Below are 14,637 nucleotides of genomic sequence, written 5' to 3'. Positions count from 1 at the left end.
GAAAATTTAAAAGACAATGTCTGAGAGCTTGTCTGAATATGTACAAGACACCTGACTCAAATTACACCAAATACTATAGTAACTCCACACTCTTAAACTTAGCTAAAATAGAGCGTATCGACAACCATATTATACGTCTATGCCGCAATCACTTTGCTAGTGCCTCCTCCTTCACAATAAACAGCTTAATATCTGGTCCATTTTACCCACAACCAGCATATTTTCAAATAGCAATGAAGTCGGGATTCTCTCCTCTCGAAATATTCACTTACTTGGACAGTCTGGGCTACATACAAGACTCAAACAGTATACCCCTAATATACCACGTCAAAAGAGGTCCCAACACAAAAGCTATCACTTATGACCCAAAAGCATTATCATTCTTAGACCTGAAATACTGCACCTCAATACCCCTCAAAGATACAACAAATAAACCTCATTCCCGCTAAGAGTATTGGTGGCTCACCTAATCACAAGTTCTTTTTCTTTAATTGTTTTATTGTTCTCTTTAATAGCTTCCCTTTTTTGTCTTTTAGTATATTCTCTGATTTTGTTATATTTTTTAATTTTAATTGTTGTTGATTTAATGTCTCTCATGTACTATTCTAATAGCGTAAGCCTTTTTAACACGCTTTTATTAGCTTCACCTGCATGTTTGTTTGTAACCGACCCTTTTGGGCTCGATTTTGCCCTACTTTGAACGATCAGATTTGATTCAAACTTTGCACACCTGTCAAAGGTCGATGACAATGCAATAATCCGATCAAAATATCCGATTATCCTAATTAGATTCGCCAGGATTAATTAATTTCTTTCCGCATCCTTTGCATGCGAGTAAGAGAGATAGAGCGCGAACTACGCATGCGTGCAGTTCCAGACTTACTCTTTTCGGGCACTCAGTTCAGCACAACCTTATAGAGACTAATAAGGTAGTTGCGTCTTGTTCCTTATACTTACATATATGTTCCGACAAATCTAATACGCATTCTATTGTCATTTTATAATATCCATAATATGTTTATAACCGTGATTTACCAAAAAACACTTCGTATTCACAACAAAACAAAATATTCAGGACAGAAATATCAATTTATTTATGTTGCGGAATAAAATTTGGTAACCAGCATGACCTTGGATCTGCAGTCGATAAGGTCACCAACTGTTAATAAGATGAGTTTTCGGAGAGGGAGCCTGAGGAACGGCTACCGCATCCAAGGAAGGCAGCAAGCACCCAATTTCCCCATTTGTCTGATTAGTTACTGTCTTAGAATAAACATCAGTGATTTTCTGATTTTTTTGAAAATCATTGATTTTTATGGCACGATACTGAAATAATTGAGTACTATAGTTCTTCAACACGCTTTATTAAATATATAATCTAAAAGCAGCCAACATTTACTCAATCTCACTTTAGTAGTAAATTGATGTAATGATAAAAAATTTATAGTTTAAAAAATTTAACTAAAAAATGAAAAATAAATAATAGTTTAAAAAAACTAAAAAAACACGCTTTTATAGAAAATCAAACTAAAAAACAGAAAATAAAATTTAATAAATTTGGATTAAAAATAGTGTAAATAAGAAATAAATGTACATTATTGTAAAAAAGCGTGGGGTGCATAGTGTCAATAGTTATAAACATTTTATTGACTAATGTGTAGAAGAATCATCACTTTGATAATATCATAAAACGCACTTTAAATGCACCCCACGCTTTTTTACAATAATGTACATTTATTTCTTATTTACACTATTCTTAATCCAAATTTATTAAATTTTATTTTCTGTTTTTTAGTTTGATTTTCTATAAAAGCGTGTTTTTTTAGTTTTTTTAAACTATTATTTTTATGAAAATCAAGTTTATTTTTTAGGCTAACTAGTATAAATCATGTATTAACACTTTATGTATTTAACACAATAAGAATAAGAAAAACTATATTATTTACTTCACTATGTACAGCCTCTGAGGCTTATCAGGTATTAAGAAATGTCATTTATGTTATCCTCTATGAGAACCCGTATGGGCCAGGTAGACAATTTATTTTAAGTAACAGGTCTTACGTTTATACCTGTGTGTTATGTTTATATCTATGTATCAATGATTTAAATAAATAAATGCTTGAATAAAAAAAAAAAAAGGGTAGAGCAGTTGGCGTGACACCAAAAGATCCAGGTTCGATTCCTGGTCTGGGCCGTCCGAGTTATTTTTTCAGTCAAATTTACCTTTAATGACAAATTTATATACGAATTTAAAAATCGTTTATGCCTGTAGGGAATACAGGTGAACGATATTATAAATTATTAGATAAATAATTAGTTAAAAAAAAAAAAAAAAAAAAAAAAAAAAATTCGTGCAATAGACTGGACAGTCAATAAAAAAATTCAGATTTATAGTATTATAAAAATCAGTCTACAGAAAATATATTGTATAAAAATAATAATAATCTTTTATTACTTATCACAGTTATTAAATACTTTTGACAGCTTTGAATAAATTGATATTCACTTTAAATTAAAACAATAACAAACGTTAAATTTTTATTTCCCTGAGTATTTTTTACGTAAAGTCAAAATGTGCGCGCATGTCCCATGGTTCTCCGTCGTTTAATCGTTCTCGGGACTGCTGGTTCAACTGACCTTATATACTTTTATGCCAATTAATAGTAAATAATAAATAAATAAATTACTATATCACTATAAACAAAGTTGGGGATTGATAAGCATAAGTATATACAACTACTACAATTCAAACTTTATCAATTAATTCAAAAATTAAAATATTATTAAAAAATTTGTAACCAGCCGAAAAAAAGTTTGCACACCTAAAAATACAAAAATCTCAATTTTTCAAAATTTATTAATCGCAATGATTTCAAATTTTGATCATATCAGAGTTTAATATTGGAATTTAATTCTAAGAGAATGAAGCATTTTTTCAATTTTTCAAGTCGAGTGGTTCAATTGGCCCCTTTCTCCCCTATTAATGTATTTTTCAAAACTTCATTTTGTCTATATCATCTGCTGTACGCAAAGAAAATAGATGATAAACCGAAATCCTGAATAATATAATCTCAGGTTTTGTAGTTGACCAACAAAGTCTAGAAATTTACTGCGAAGCAGTTTAATCCATAACGGAGAAATTCTAAAAGAGATAATGTATATTTATGTGAATATACGGTATAATATACGTGTATATGAACTAGTTTGAAATATGTTGATATAGATAGCTCACAGGATCTATTCGTTATTCAGCTCTATGACGAACTAAACTAGCGAAAACTGAAACTCAACTTAACACCTAGCGATATTCTAGCAAACTTTTCACAGAAATAGCTACCAAATCTTTTGTGCTAAATCTTGCTCATATAATTTACATACGCCAAATTTGTATCGAATTTTTATTTTTATATATATACATGAGTATACACTAAACTCGGAATTAATTTGAAGTCTATAATAATTCAATAACAAACTTATACAATGTAATAAGATTATCATTAATTTATTAACTAGATACCATCCAGCTCAGTAGTAAATTTGCTCGAATGCACCTTTAGTTAGTATTCTAATGTATAATGTTTGCGCTTGCATGTTCTACTCGAATGGATTAGAAGCTCCAATTCTACCACCTGTAGTTCGAGGGTTTATGAGATCCAACGCTTGTCTGTTTTACATTTTCATTTTCATCCCCTATTGTTGTTGTTATTAATTACAAATATAAATTTAAAATGTCTACACTAAAAAAAAATTCTCAAGTTATAAAAAATATTCTCTTGACAATTGCACCATTGCTTCGAAATATTTAGTTTAAATTAATTCGAGAACTTTACAAATCAAATCAAGAAAATCAAACTTCAAGATAAATAGAAAAAGTTTCTCATTCAAAAATGTTAACTAGCCAAATTCAACCAACTACTTTATTATTTTTGAACAAGATAAGTTGTATATAAGTTGGTATACTCCACCCAACAATTTCTTTCTTGAGATTTAAGACACTCGGTAATGTTGGCTTAGACCATTTTGTTTCAAGAGTACCAAAAATTTTCGTATTTTTTGTTATTTCTTATCTCATCAAAAACAAATCTCAAATACATTTTAGAATAGGTTTAGGTCAATCATTATTTGATTTTTAATTTCCCACTAAGAAAATTGAAAATTTTCAAAAATTGGGAAGTTATTGGTTTTACGCCGATTTTCGAAAATCCAGTTGTCATCAGATCTCCACGTTTTGAGATCCTACAAAGCGATTTCGGCTTATATTAAAAATAAAAATATTAAATTGAAAAGAAATACGTAGTAATTGTTAATTTCGGAGAACAGTGTTTTTTAAATTCGAATTTAATTGTATCTCACAATTATAATTTCAATAACTGAATAGTAACTATGGGCAGTGTCTCGAATAGCTTAATTGAGCTTAAAAGATCCAGAGTCGATTCGAATTATTTTTTTAGTCATCGAAAATGGTCCCATTGAATAGATCTTCCCCTTCTCTAAATTTTCTTTAAATTGCTATGTACTCTTATTCGGAAATTTCAAAATTTTCTTTGCTAACAAAACGAGGTTTAAAACGAGAAATTCTAAAAAAAAAAAAAAAAAACAACTGGTTCTCTTTAAAACTGGTTCTTAGATCAAAAATATTTCTCTTCAGTCAAGTAGTTTTTTTATCAATGACATATGTCAGCCCGAATATTAACTCAATTATCAACAATCCGCGGGATGCAATGAACTTGTGAATATTTAACGAAAAACATTGACCCAAGTAATCAAAAATTAACCATTAATCATTACACTAATTATCCATTGAAACGAATTATACGTTGATTATCTAGTTAATTATTATCAATTATTAATTAACTGCGCCACATACGTAAACTAAAGTGTAGAGGGTAATTAAAGTTATTATTAGCGAGCGGCAATAGCCATAAGGACCGACATGAAAAAAAACAAATAAAAATTCTTTATGAAAATGAAATATATACTTGTTAATTAAAGGCCACTGTTCATTTTTCAAATAAAAATACTGTTATTATATTACTATTACGACTATAGTTAATACAATTGTAGTCTGAGAATGTAATAACAATGGAATGTCGTTTACTACCTGCAAGAGAATAATATTACTTCTCATAAATACCTGAGCTCTAGCTCTGCTTGTTTTTACTATTCGCCGTACCATAAGCAAACATAATTATGATAATAAAAATAATTAAATATAATATTAATATTGTGCTCTGTGTTGAAATTTAATTTTCGTAGATAATATTCAAAATATTCAAATATTTTAATCACCGATATCGGAAAACCGACGTGGCGTTTCATTTACCGTCAGACCTAAAATCAAGAATTTTAAGTATCTTATAAATTAATTTGAATTTTCATCCATGTTATTTCTTGGTAACTAAAATTTTATGGGTACGTGCCGATATTTGGTGATTAAAAAGTTATTTTACAATATTGCATGATTCGAAGTGTTCGCTCTATAACTTAATCACTGTATTTATTGAAAGAGTTTATGAATTTACCTCCCGAGTCAAAAAACAAATTCTAGTTTTAACCTCAAAAGCCTCAAATCCTTTGATGTTTTATTTGCCGCACAGAAAGTAACTCTACTTTAATACTCAAAATCCTCATTGAAGATTTTGAGGTCTTAATAAGAACCACCCGTTGATTTAGAATCCTCACTACAACCTCAAAAGTCTCATTCAGTGAAAAGTTGTATTTTGGACTTAGAAAATTTTTGCATCTCCGAAAAAAATTTAAGTTACATTTACAAATTAACATATAACATATGAGAAATATGTCATCACTTTATGTAAAAATAGCTATTAAAAAATCAAAAAAAAATTTCTAAAAGATCAGTGATTATTTTTTTATCTGACAGTATAGTTTTTGTAGCATTTGTTCGCATATATTATGTCTGTTAGGTACAAATTAATGTGACGAAACACGGAATCTTGATTTTTAAGCAAGAATTAAAGAATACCTACGCTCACGTTTAAGGCATGCAATTGTAACTCAGTTATTACCAATAAATTAATAGATAATAAATAATATCAATAAAAATCTAAATACATATTTGTTATTTTATTACGTAACGAATAATTAATTCTCAGTGACCAATGGACAAAATATTCCTTCAAGTTCGAAAAATTGAATTAGGTTCATTAATGTGCTGATATAACCGTAGATATTCAATAATTAAATGATTTTTTGAAGCAACCTACATAGTACATCAGGTAATTTAATTAATTTTTTTAAATGCTGTAAAACATTTGAAACGTTTGTTGAAACCAAATCCATGTAATGATTCATCAATGCAAATGCTTATTCAGATTTTAAATTTTTCAATCTGTTTTTTTTTTCTCAATCACAATTAAGTTTTTAATAATTAGCGTTAATTTAAAAATTTTGGGATTCAGTCACATATCAGTATTTTGAGAGTCCATCATGTCTTGAAGTCGAATTTTTAAAGTTTCATACTCTTAAAAGAAGATAGAAATGAAAATAATTAAATGACCTTATAAAAAAATGACCTTATATAAAAGGGTTATAAGGACAGTCAGAACAAAAATAGATTTTTTTTGCATTTTTTCAGAGTATATATAATAATAATTCTGTATCGATTTGTAAAAAATGAGATTGTTGCATCATACAGTTTTGGAAATATTTAATTTTAAAGTTAGAATTTTTTTAGAGGTTATACATTGCACTATAGGAGAAAAGAAAAAAATTTTCTAGTATACTTGATTATAACTCAAAAACTTTACGTAATATTTCCATAAAAACTAAACTAACACTAAACAAAAGCTATTAATTTGTTTGAAAAAAGGTTTCATTTATGGTGATCATATAAATTTTTAAATATTATTAAAAAATGAGTACAATATTCGAAAATAGTCATGAGTAAAAGTGTATAAGGAATAGTAATGTAATTAATATTTTCTTTATCTATCTTCTGATCACAAAAATTTGTTAACTTAATTGACATAATTTTTAGTTAATTTAAGTGAAGCTATTTTTTGTTTACTGATAGTAAAAACAGTAATAATTGATACTTATCTCTCAAAAAATTTATTATTAACGATAATAAAACAAATAGTTTGAAAGGACTCCTCGAGATAAAAAATGCATGGTTGGAAAACAGCATTATTTCTTTCCCGCGTATAGTAGGTTTCAAATCCGAACGAAAGCCTCAAAATCTTCATTAAGGAGTATGAGGATCAAGAATTCTAATATGCTTAAAGCATGTACAGTTATCATCAAAACAACTACATGCGTAGTATAGAGTAGTCGGTTAAGTTTAGGCTTAGAGAGAGTAGGGTTCCGTGTTCGAGTCCGAGCGTCGGACGATTTTAGATTAATTTAATTTCGATACATAGGGAAACAAGAAAGATAAACATGTTAAATATATTAAACGATAATCTGACACCCAAATTGAAACAACAATCCCAAGAAAAAAAAAATTTTTTTTTTTCAATTTGGCTAATTTATTTTGATGAAATTAATTAATAAAATGTTATATGACAACTTGTACCACTGCAAAAAAATTTTACACCTCGATCACTTTGAATTTATTTTATCTGATAAAACCATTTGTTTATTTACAAAATGCAGGGAGGATTTAAAAAACAATAGTGCCATATTCATTTAAAATTTTGAATAGTAAAATTATTAAAGAATATTGTGAGGGTTTTGAGGTTCAAACGTGAATTCTGAAGTTCTATTTTTACCCTCAAAATTTTAAAACCGTTCGTAAGTAAGATTTTGAGGTTCAAATCGTGACTACTTTCCATATTAAAATCTATCTTGAAATTCCAAATTTGCCCTCAAAAACCTCACTGAGGATTTTGAGGCTCAAATTGGAATTTATATTTTGACTCGGGAGCTGATTCATTTATTTTTATCTTCAAAATGGTGTTTTTGATAAGGTAATAAAAAGTCAGAGCGAAATTCCTTTTAGTTTTTTTTAATACACCCATTTTAATTTAAAAACGGATGACTAGCTGTCCACCATAGTGACTTCTGTTTCATTTCTGGCGTCCGTAGAGTAATGGAGCCACTAATATGTGAAAAGTCGACAAATTTTTAAATTTTTCAAAAAATTTTTTTTAAGTTTCTTCTTTAAATTACTGCTTAATGAATATTCAAAATAGTTATTCATATTAATTAATAAACGAACGAGTAAATATTTCTTGAAAGAAATAATTGAAGACTCTAAAGACTCGGCGTCTCATTAAATAAATGGAGCTGAGAAAAAATTGAATTTCTTTAGTACTTAAAGCGATGTAAGGGAATCAATTTAATTATAGGAGTAAGGGTTGGTGAGTAAATTTACGTTTTCATACTTTTAGTAGACACATTTTATAAAGCACGATAAATTAAATTAAATAAAAAAAAATTGATAATTAAATAGAACCTCGTAAAAAGTTTTAAGTGGAAACAGTTCGCTTCTTATTTCATGATTATTAATTTTTTTAGCGTCACTTGAATTAACTTTTAAATTTGTTTAAAAATAAACTTTTTAGTACTTTCATGACTATTTCTAATAACAATTAGAAATATTTTTTAACAGCGTCTGCAAAGAGCAATTATATCAATTACCAACTAACAAATGTACTTTTGGATTTTCAAAGCTTTTATAAATTAACGATCATACTTTCTTCTTTCAAATAAAAAAAACCTTTCACATTATAAATTTCTTCTCAGCAAACATCGTTATTCCTAAAAATCAATCAAAGGATCAACTTTATCGTCGTAGACTACTTTCAAGCGTCGCTGGGTTTCCAAGCTATTAAATCGATAAAAAATGAACTTGAAAAAAAAATTATAATAACTTGTAGACCATGAGCTCTCAATTTAATCTTAATTTATATTCCCTAAGCAGAAAAAGCACTATTATTTTTTTTTTCTAAATAAATTCCATGCGCTAAAACTGATGAGGTTTTTTTTTTCCTCTTCCCCTTAATTGCTACTCTTTGGAACAAACAAAATTGCCAAACGAAATAATATGAATAGAATAAACCTTTGAACTCTTATACAATGACTATATAGGGCTCTTAGTTTATGATTAATAATGAAAATAACAATAACTATGATGACAATGATATAATAATTATGATTTTCTTTTATCTTTTAGGCGGAAATATGGAGTGTCTTCATCGCGATTTTGAGAAAAAGCGTGAGAAATTTACAAGCATGCACAGATGTCAGTCTTATAGAGCACGTTCTCCATCGTTTATCTCGTGCAGAAACAGTTGTTGCAGGTCAATAAATATACAATCGTTTTTTTCCTTTTCCCTTTATTTAAATCTTAACTTATACTTTCTTATATCTCTTTTTTTCTTTGCCGTTGCTCTTTCTTCCTTTGCTCTTTTAATTTTTAAAAATTATTATTAAAAATTCTTTTTCTTCCATCATCTATCTTCTTTATTCTATTATGTTTTATTTATTTATTTCTATATTTAATTTTATCTATGTTTTTATCTCTAATAGATTTATTGATCGATATGCTGGGTGTGCTTGCAAGCTACAGTATCACAGTTAAAGAATTGAAATTGCTCTTCGGTGCAATGAAAGCCATCAAAGGAAAATGGGTAAGACGCTAAAAGAAAATATCTTTCTTTTCTGTTGCTCAAATTATTATTATTATTATTATTATTATTATTATTATTATTATTATTATTATTCATCTCAAATGATTATTGTTTTGACTTAAATGTTTATAGCCGAGGCATTCTGCTAAATTGCTAAACGTACTTCGCCAGATGCCACAGCGTAATGGACCAGATGTATTTTTCAGTTTTCCCGGAAGAAAAGGATCCGTAAGTTTTTACTCTTTAAATAATAAACTGTTTACATTTTATAGAAAACGAGAAAAAGAAGTTTTTTGTCAATAATAATATTATTTTTTTATTAAATAAAAATTTTGTTTGAATATCATCTTTAAAGGAAATCAGATCTTTCTTTGAAGAAAATGTATGCGCATGCGCAACATGGAGGGTGAAAGGAACTACTTTTAGTTCGATTAATTACCACTGACCTCTATGTCAGGTCACTGAAATTTCCTATTATCGTAACCACGTCATGATTCGTCAGCTTTAATACGCATTACACTAACACACTGGACTTCCCATCCGTTAATGAGACCATTGATCCTCTATGTACTGTCTGCTGCACGGTAAACAGTTAACTATGCCACTAAAATGTACGATATAATTATCGGGTAGTTTAAAATATAGAATAGACGTATATACTTTTAATTGATTAATCTCAGGATGACTATTTCTTCTTTAATATTTTTACTGATTAAAAAGATGGTTTCCAAAAGATGGCAACCAAAGTATATCTTTTATACTAATAAATGAGGAGGCTTTTTTATAGTGCCTAACCAAAAAGCTACTCAATCAATGTACACAAAACTTGCACCGAAACTCCACCGTATTTCTGAAAAAGTTTTAGTATACAATTTATGCTCAATTGTTCATTTGTAACCTTGATTTTATCGGTTAGAAAATAACAAGTTTCAATAGTAAATTCGTTTTTTTTTTTTGATTTTCATTTACGGAAAATGAAAAAATCGGGAAGTTATTGTTTTAACTCCGTTTTTCGAAAATCGAGTTTTCATCAGATCTCGACATTTTGAGGCCCTTAAAAGTTTTCCTGACTGTTTCCGCAGTGGTCACCGTGTCTGTATGTATATATATCTTCTATATACATATTCTATATACATATAAGCGAAATACCACTGACTCATCACCAGATCTTCGAAACTATTGGACCGATTCATTTAAAATTTGGCATAGGTACTCCTTTTTCACCGTAGATGAGAGATAAGAAGCGATATTACGGAATTCCTATCGGAAATGGATTTTCACTTATTGACTCCCGTTCATAAAAGAAATGGTCCGTTGCTATGGTTACCGTTGCTATGGTTACCATTACCATGGTTACATTACCATGGTTACTATTACCATGGTTACCATTACCAAGGTTACCATTACGATGGTTACCATTACCATGGTTACCATTGCCATGGTAACCATTACAATGGTTAGCGTTGCCATAGTAACCGTTGCCATGGTAACCGTTGCTATGGTTACCGTTACTATGGTCACCGTCACCATGGTTAATGTTATCATAATAACTGTCAAAATAAATAAATTGTAATAACAAATTCGGGTGTCAACTGAATTCAGAGGAATGATTAGAATAAAAGTAGAAAGTTACTAAATACTAATATTCTATACGTTAGGCAAATACATTTTGATTTCAAATTTTATCGATTGTTTGTTGGGATAGTAGGAATTTATAATCGTACTTTTTTTAAGAAAGACTAGCTAAATCATTAATAACTAAAATAGTTAAAATGTATTGTAATGATCATGAAGGATGAACTCCATTATAACACAACTAAATAAAACATAAATTTATTAAGTTGATATTTTTAAATGATTATATTGATTTTAATGATTAAAATTAAAATGGTAAATTGTGTCTGATGTATCTTCTCTAAAATTTCACAACGATATCGTTAAATTATAAAAAACGGTCGATTTAGGTTAATTCTTAATAAAATGAATAATAACGAATATATTTTTTAATACCACTTAATTTGTGACGAATTTCTTAATAACAAAGATTAAAAATATTCATTTTTATATTTATATAAGCAGAAATAAATTTATTCATTAACTTATCAATGTTAATTTTCAGTCAAATTAATATAATAACATTTCTGTTTATATTCTCAATTAATATGTGATTAATTTCATAATCTTGATTACTAATATTCATATTTTTATAAAAAATGGCGCTGAGATAAGAAATAATAATCTGAATCAACAATCTTAATAACGTTATTGAAGTTGGCGCTTAAACAAAAGAATAATAACATATTTATTTATGTAATTTCTTAACATATTCAGAGCTGTAAAAACAATTATTTTATAGATAAAAAGCGATATAATTTCGTTAAGATTGTTGAAATTAATTATTTTGTTTATATTTTTCGTCTAGGTTACACAATAAAATTTTATTGCATGCCTAGCGAAGCGGGCGGGTATCAGCTATCTATATATATAATCGAAATACCACTCACTGACTCACTCATCACAAGATCTCCGAAACTATACGCCCGATTGACTTGAAATTTAGCATAGTTACTCCATTCGTGATGTAGACGCTCAATAAAAACGGATTTTACGCCATTCCTAGCCAATATAGATTTTTCGTCTACCATCACATATGCTACCCCCTCCCCTCCCTCTCATTCTGCCCCTTCCCTCTCGTACCCTATAATCTTCCCTCTTCCCTATCTCTCTTTCTCTCTTTTTTTTTGAGGGGGAGGGAATATCATTTTAACCCTTCAATCTAAGAAACCATCCATGGCACCCATCAATTATACAACTCAACCCCACCCTATCCCCCACAGCCACACACGCTAATCAACCGTTTCCATGGTAACCGTTACCATGGTTACCGTTGCCATGGTTACCGTTACCATGGTTAGCGTTGCCATAGTAACCGTTCCTATGGTTACCGTTACCATGGTTTTCTTACTATGGTTACCGTTGCCATAATAACTGTCAAAATAAATAAATTGTAATCACAAATTCGGTTGTCAACTAAATTCAGAGGAATGATAAGAATAAAAGTAGAAAGTTACTAAATACTAATATTCTATACAATATTAGGCAAATACATTTTGATTTCAAATTTTATCGATTGATTGTTGGGACAGTAGGAATTTATAATCATACTTTTTTTAAGAAAGACTAGCTAAAGCATTAATAACTGAAATAGCTAATATGTATTGTAATGATCATAAAGAATGAACTCCATTGTATCATAACACAGCTAAATATAACATAAATTCATTAAGTTGATTTTGTTAAATGATTATACTGATTTTAATGATTAAAATTAAAATGGTAAATTGTGTCTGATGTATCTTCTCTAAAATTTCACAACGATATCGTTAAATTATTATAAAAAAACGGTCGATTTAAGTTAATTCTTAGTAAAATAAATAATTATAAATATATTTTTTAATACCACTTAATTTGTAATGAATTTCTTGATAACAAAGATTAAAAATATTCATTTTTATATTTATACGCAGAAATAAATTTATTTTTTAACTTATCGATGTTAATTTTCAGTCAAATTAATATAATAACATTGTTGTTTATATTTTCAATTAATATGTGATTTATTTCATAATCTTGGTTACTAATATCCATATTTTTATAAAAAATGGCGCTGAGATAAGAAATAATAATCTGAATTAACAATCTTAACTACGTTATTGAAGTTGGCGCTTAGACAAAATAATAATATAACATATTTTTTTATGTAATTTATTAACAAATTCAGATCTGTAAAAACAATTATTTTAAAGATAAAAAGCGATATAATTTCGTTAAGATTGATGAAATTAATCATTTTGTTCATTTTTCGTCTGGGTTACACAATAAAATTTTATTGCATGCCCAGCGAAGCGGGCGGGTATCAGCTAGTATATATATATATGTGTGTGTGTGTGTGTGTGTGTGTGTGTGTGTGTGTGTGTGTGTGTGTGTGTGTGTGTGTTTTGTAGGGGAATCCTTTTACGGATTCTAGGCATAGCTGTTTGGCCTGGATATGTGGCGACTCGACGCAGCGTCATACTAATTCGACACTAACGCCCCTACCCACTAAACCCTAAACCCCTTTTCCTTCTTTCCTCTAATCCCTCATGGAAACCGCCGTCAGGCATTACTTCGTGAAGGGAGGATCTAGCTACTGCTCTTCCTTCTGGTGGCTAAGGTGTTAACTATCTTCCTTCTATCTTCTGCTATTTGCTCTTTTTCTTTCGGTGGAACGCAAGTCTTTAAGGACTTCTGTTGCAAACGTGTTGGTAGCGTTCCAGGCAGCTTCTGATGACAACATTGCTTCTACTAGTGAATCTGGTTGCATTCTCTGGTTCAGGATCCTCTCCAGTTCTTCACGCTGTGGATCGAAACGAGGACATACAAAGAAGACGTGTGTGTGTGTGTGTGTGTGTGTGTGTGTGTGTGTGTGTGTGTGTGTGTGTATGTATGTAAATCTCTCATAACTTTTGAACGGCTTATCCAATTCGATCGAAATACGCGGCGTTCTAAAGAATTCAATCGCCCTTAAATTTATGATATTAGTTGAAAAAATTCAAGTCGATAAATTTCGAAAAATTTCAAAAATAAAATTTCTAAAAATTCGTTTTTTTCAAATATCTTTTGAACGGCTTATCCGATCAATTACAAAAACTAATCAGCTCTTAACATAAAAAAACCACGTCAATTGCCACCAGTCCGATCAAAATCGGTTGATTCGGTCGTGAGTTATCGTTGTCGAAAAAAATTGGAAAAAATGTTTTTTTTTAGAATTTCTATGAAATTTTTGGTCTGACCAGTTCGCATTCTCTAATTTCTCAAAAAGCTCAAAAAACTGCGTTGAATGCCGTAAACCGCGAGAAAATCGGTTGATTCATTCAAAAGTTATTACGGTTTAAAAATTCAAAAATAGTGTTATGTGTAACTTCTATCAGGCTTTTGAGCTCGAAGAGCTCAAAAGCATAGAGCAGTCGTCTCTTTGAGCTCGGAGAGCTCAAAAAACCCAAAA

The 14,637-nt window shown here is 29.3% G+C and overlaps 1 protein-coding gene across 10 annotated transcripts in view; it reads left to right on the top strand.

The window, feature by feature from the left end:
- Positions 1 to 14,637, top strand: part of LOC123271818 (neurobeachin) — a 497,397-nt gene that overhangs the window by 316,120 nt on the left and 166,640 nt on the right. For all 10 annotated transcript variants that reach the window (XM_044738256.1, XM_044738261.1, XM_044738253.1 and 7 more), the window contains exons 3-5: positions 9,137 to 9,263; positions 9,493 to 9,593; positions 9,726 to 9,821. In XM_044738256.1, coding sequence (XP_044594191.1) covers positions 9,137 to 9,263; positions 9,493 to 9,593; positions 9,726 to 9,821 — 324 coding nt within the window. The remainder of the gene's footprint in view (positions 1 to 9,136; positions 9,264 to 9,492; positions 9,594 to 9,725; positions 9,822 to 14,637) is intronic.

This window comes from Cotesia glomerata, linkage group LG9 (genome assembly GCF_020080835.1).
Source record: "Cotesia glomerata isolate CgM1 linkage group LG9, MPM_Cglom_v2.3, whole genome shotgun sequence".
Lineage (NCBI taxonomy): Eukaryota > Metazoa > Arthropoda > Insecta > Hymenoptera > Braconidae > Cotesia > Cotesia glomerata.
Note: the sequence above shows the minus strand (reverse complement) of the source record. Positions and strands in the feature narration are given on the sequence as shown.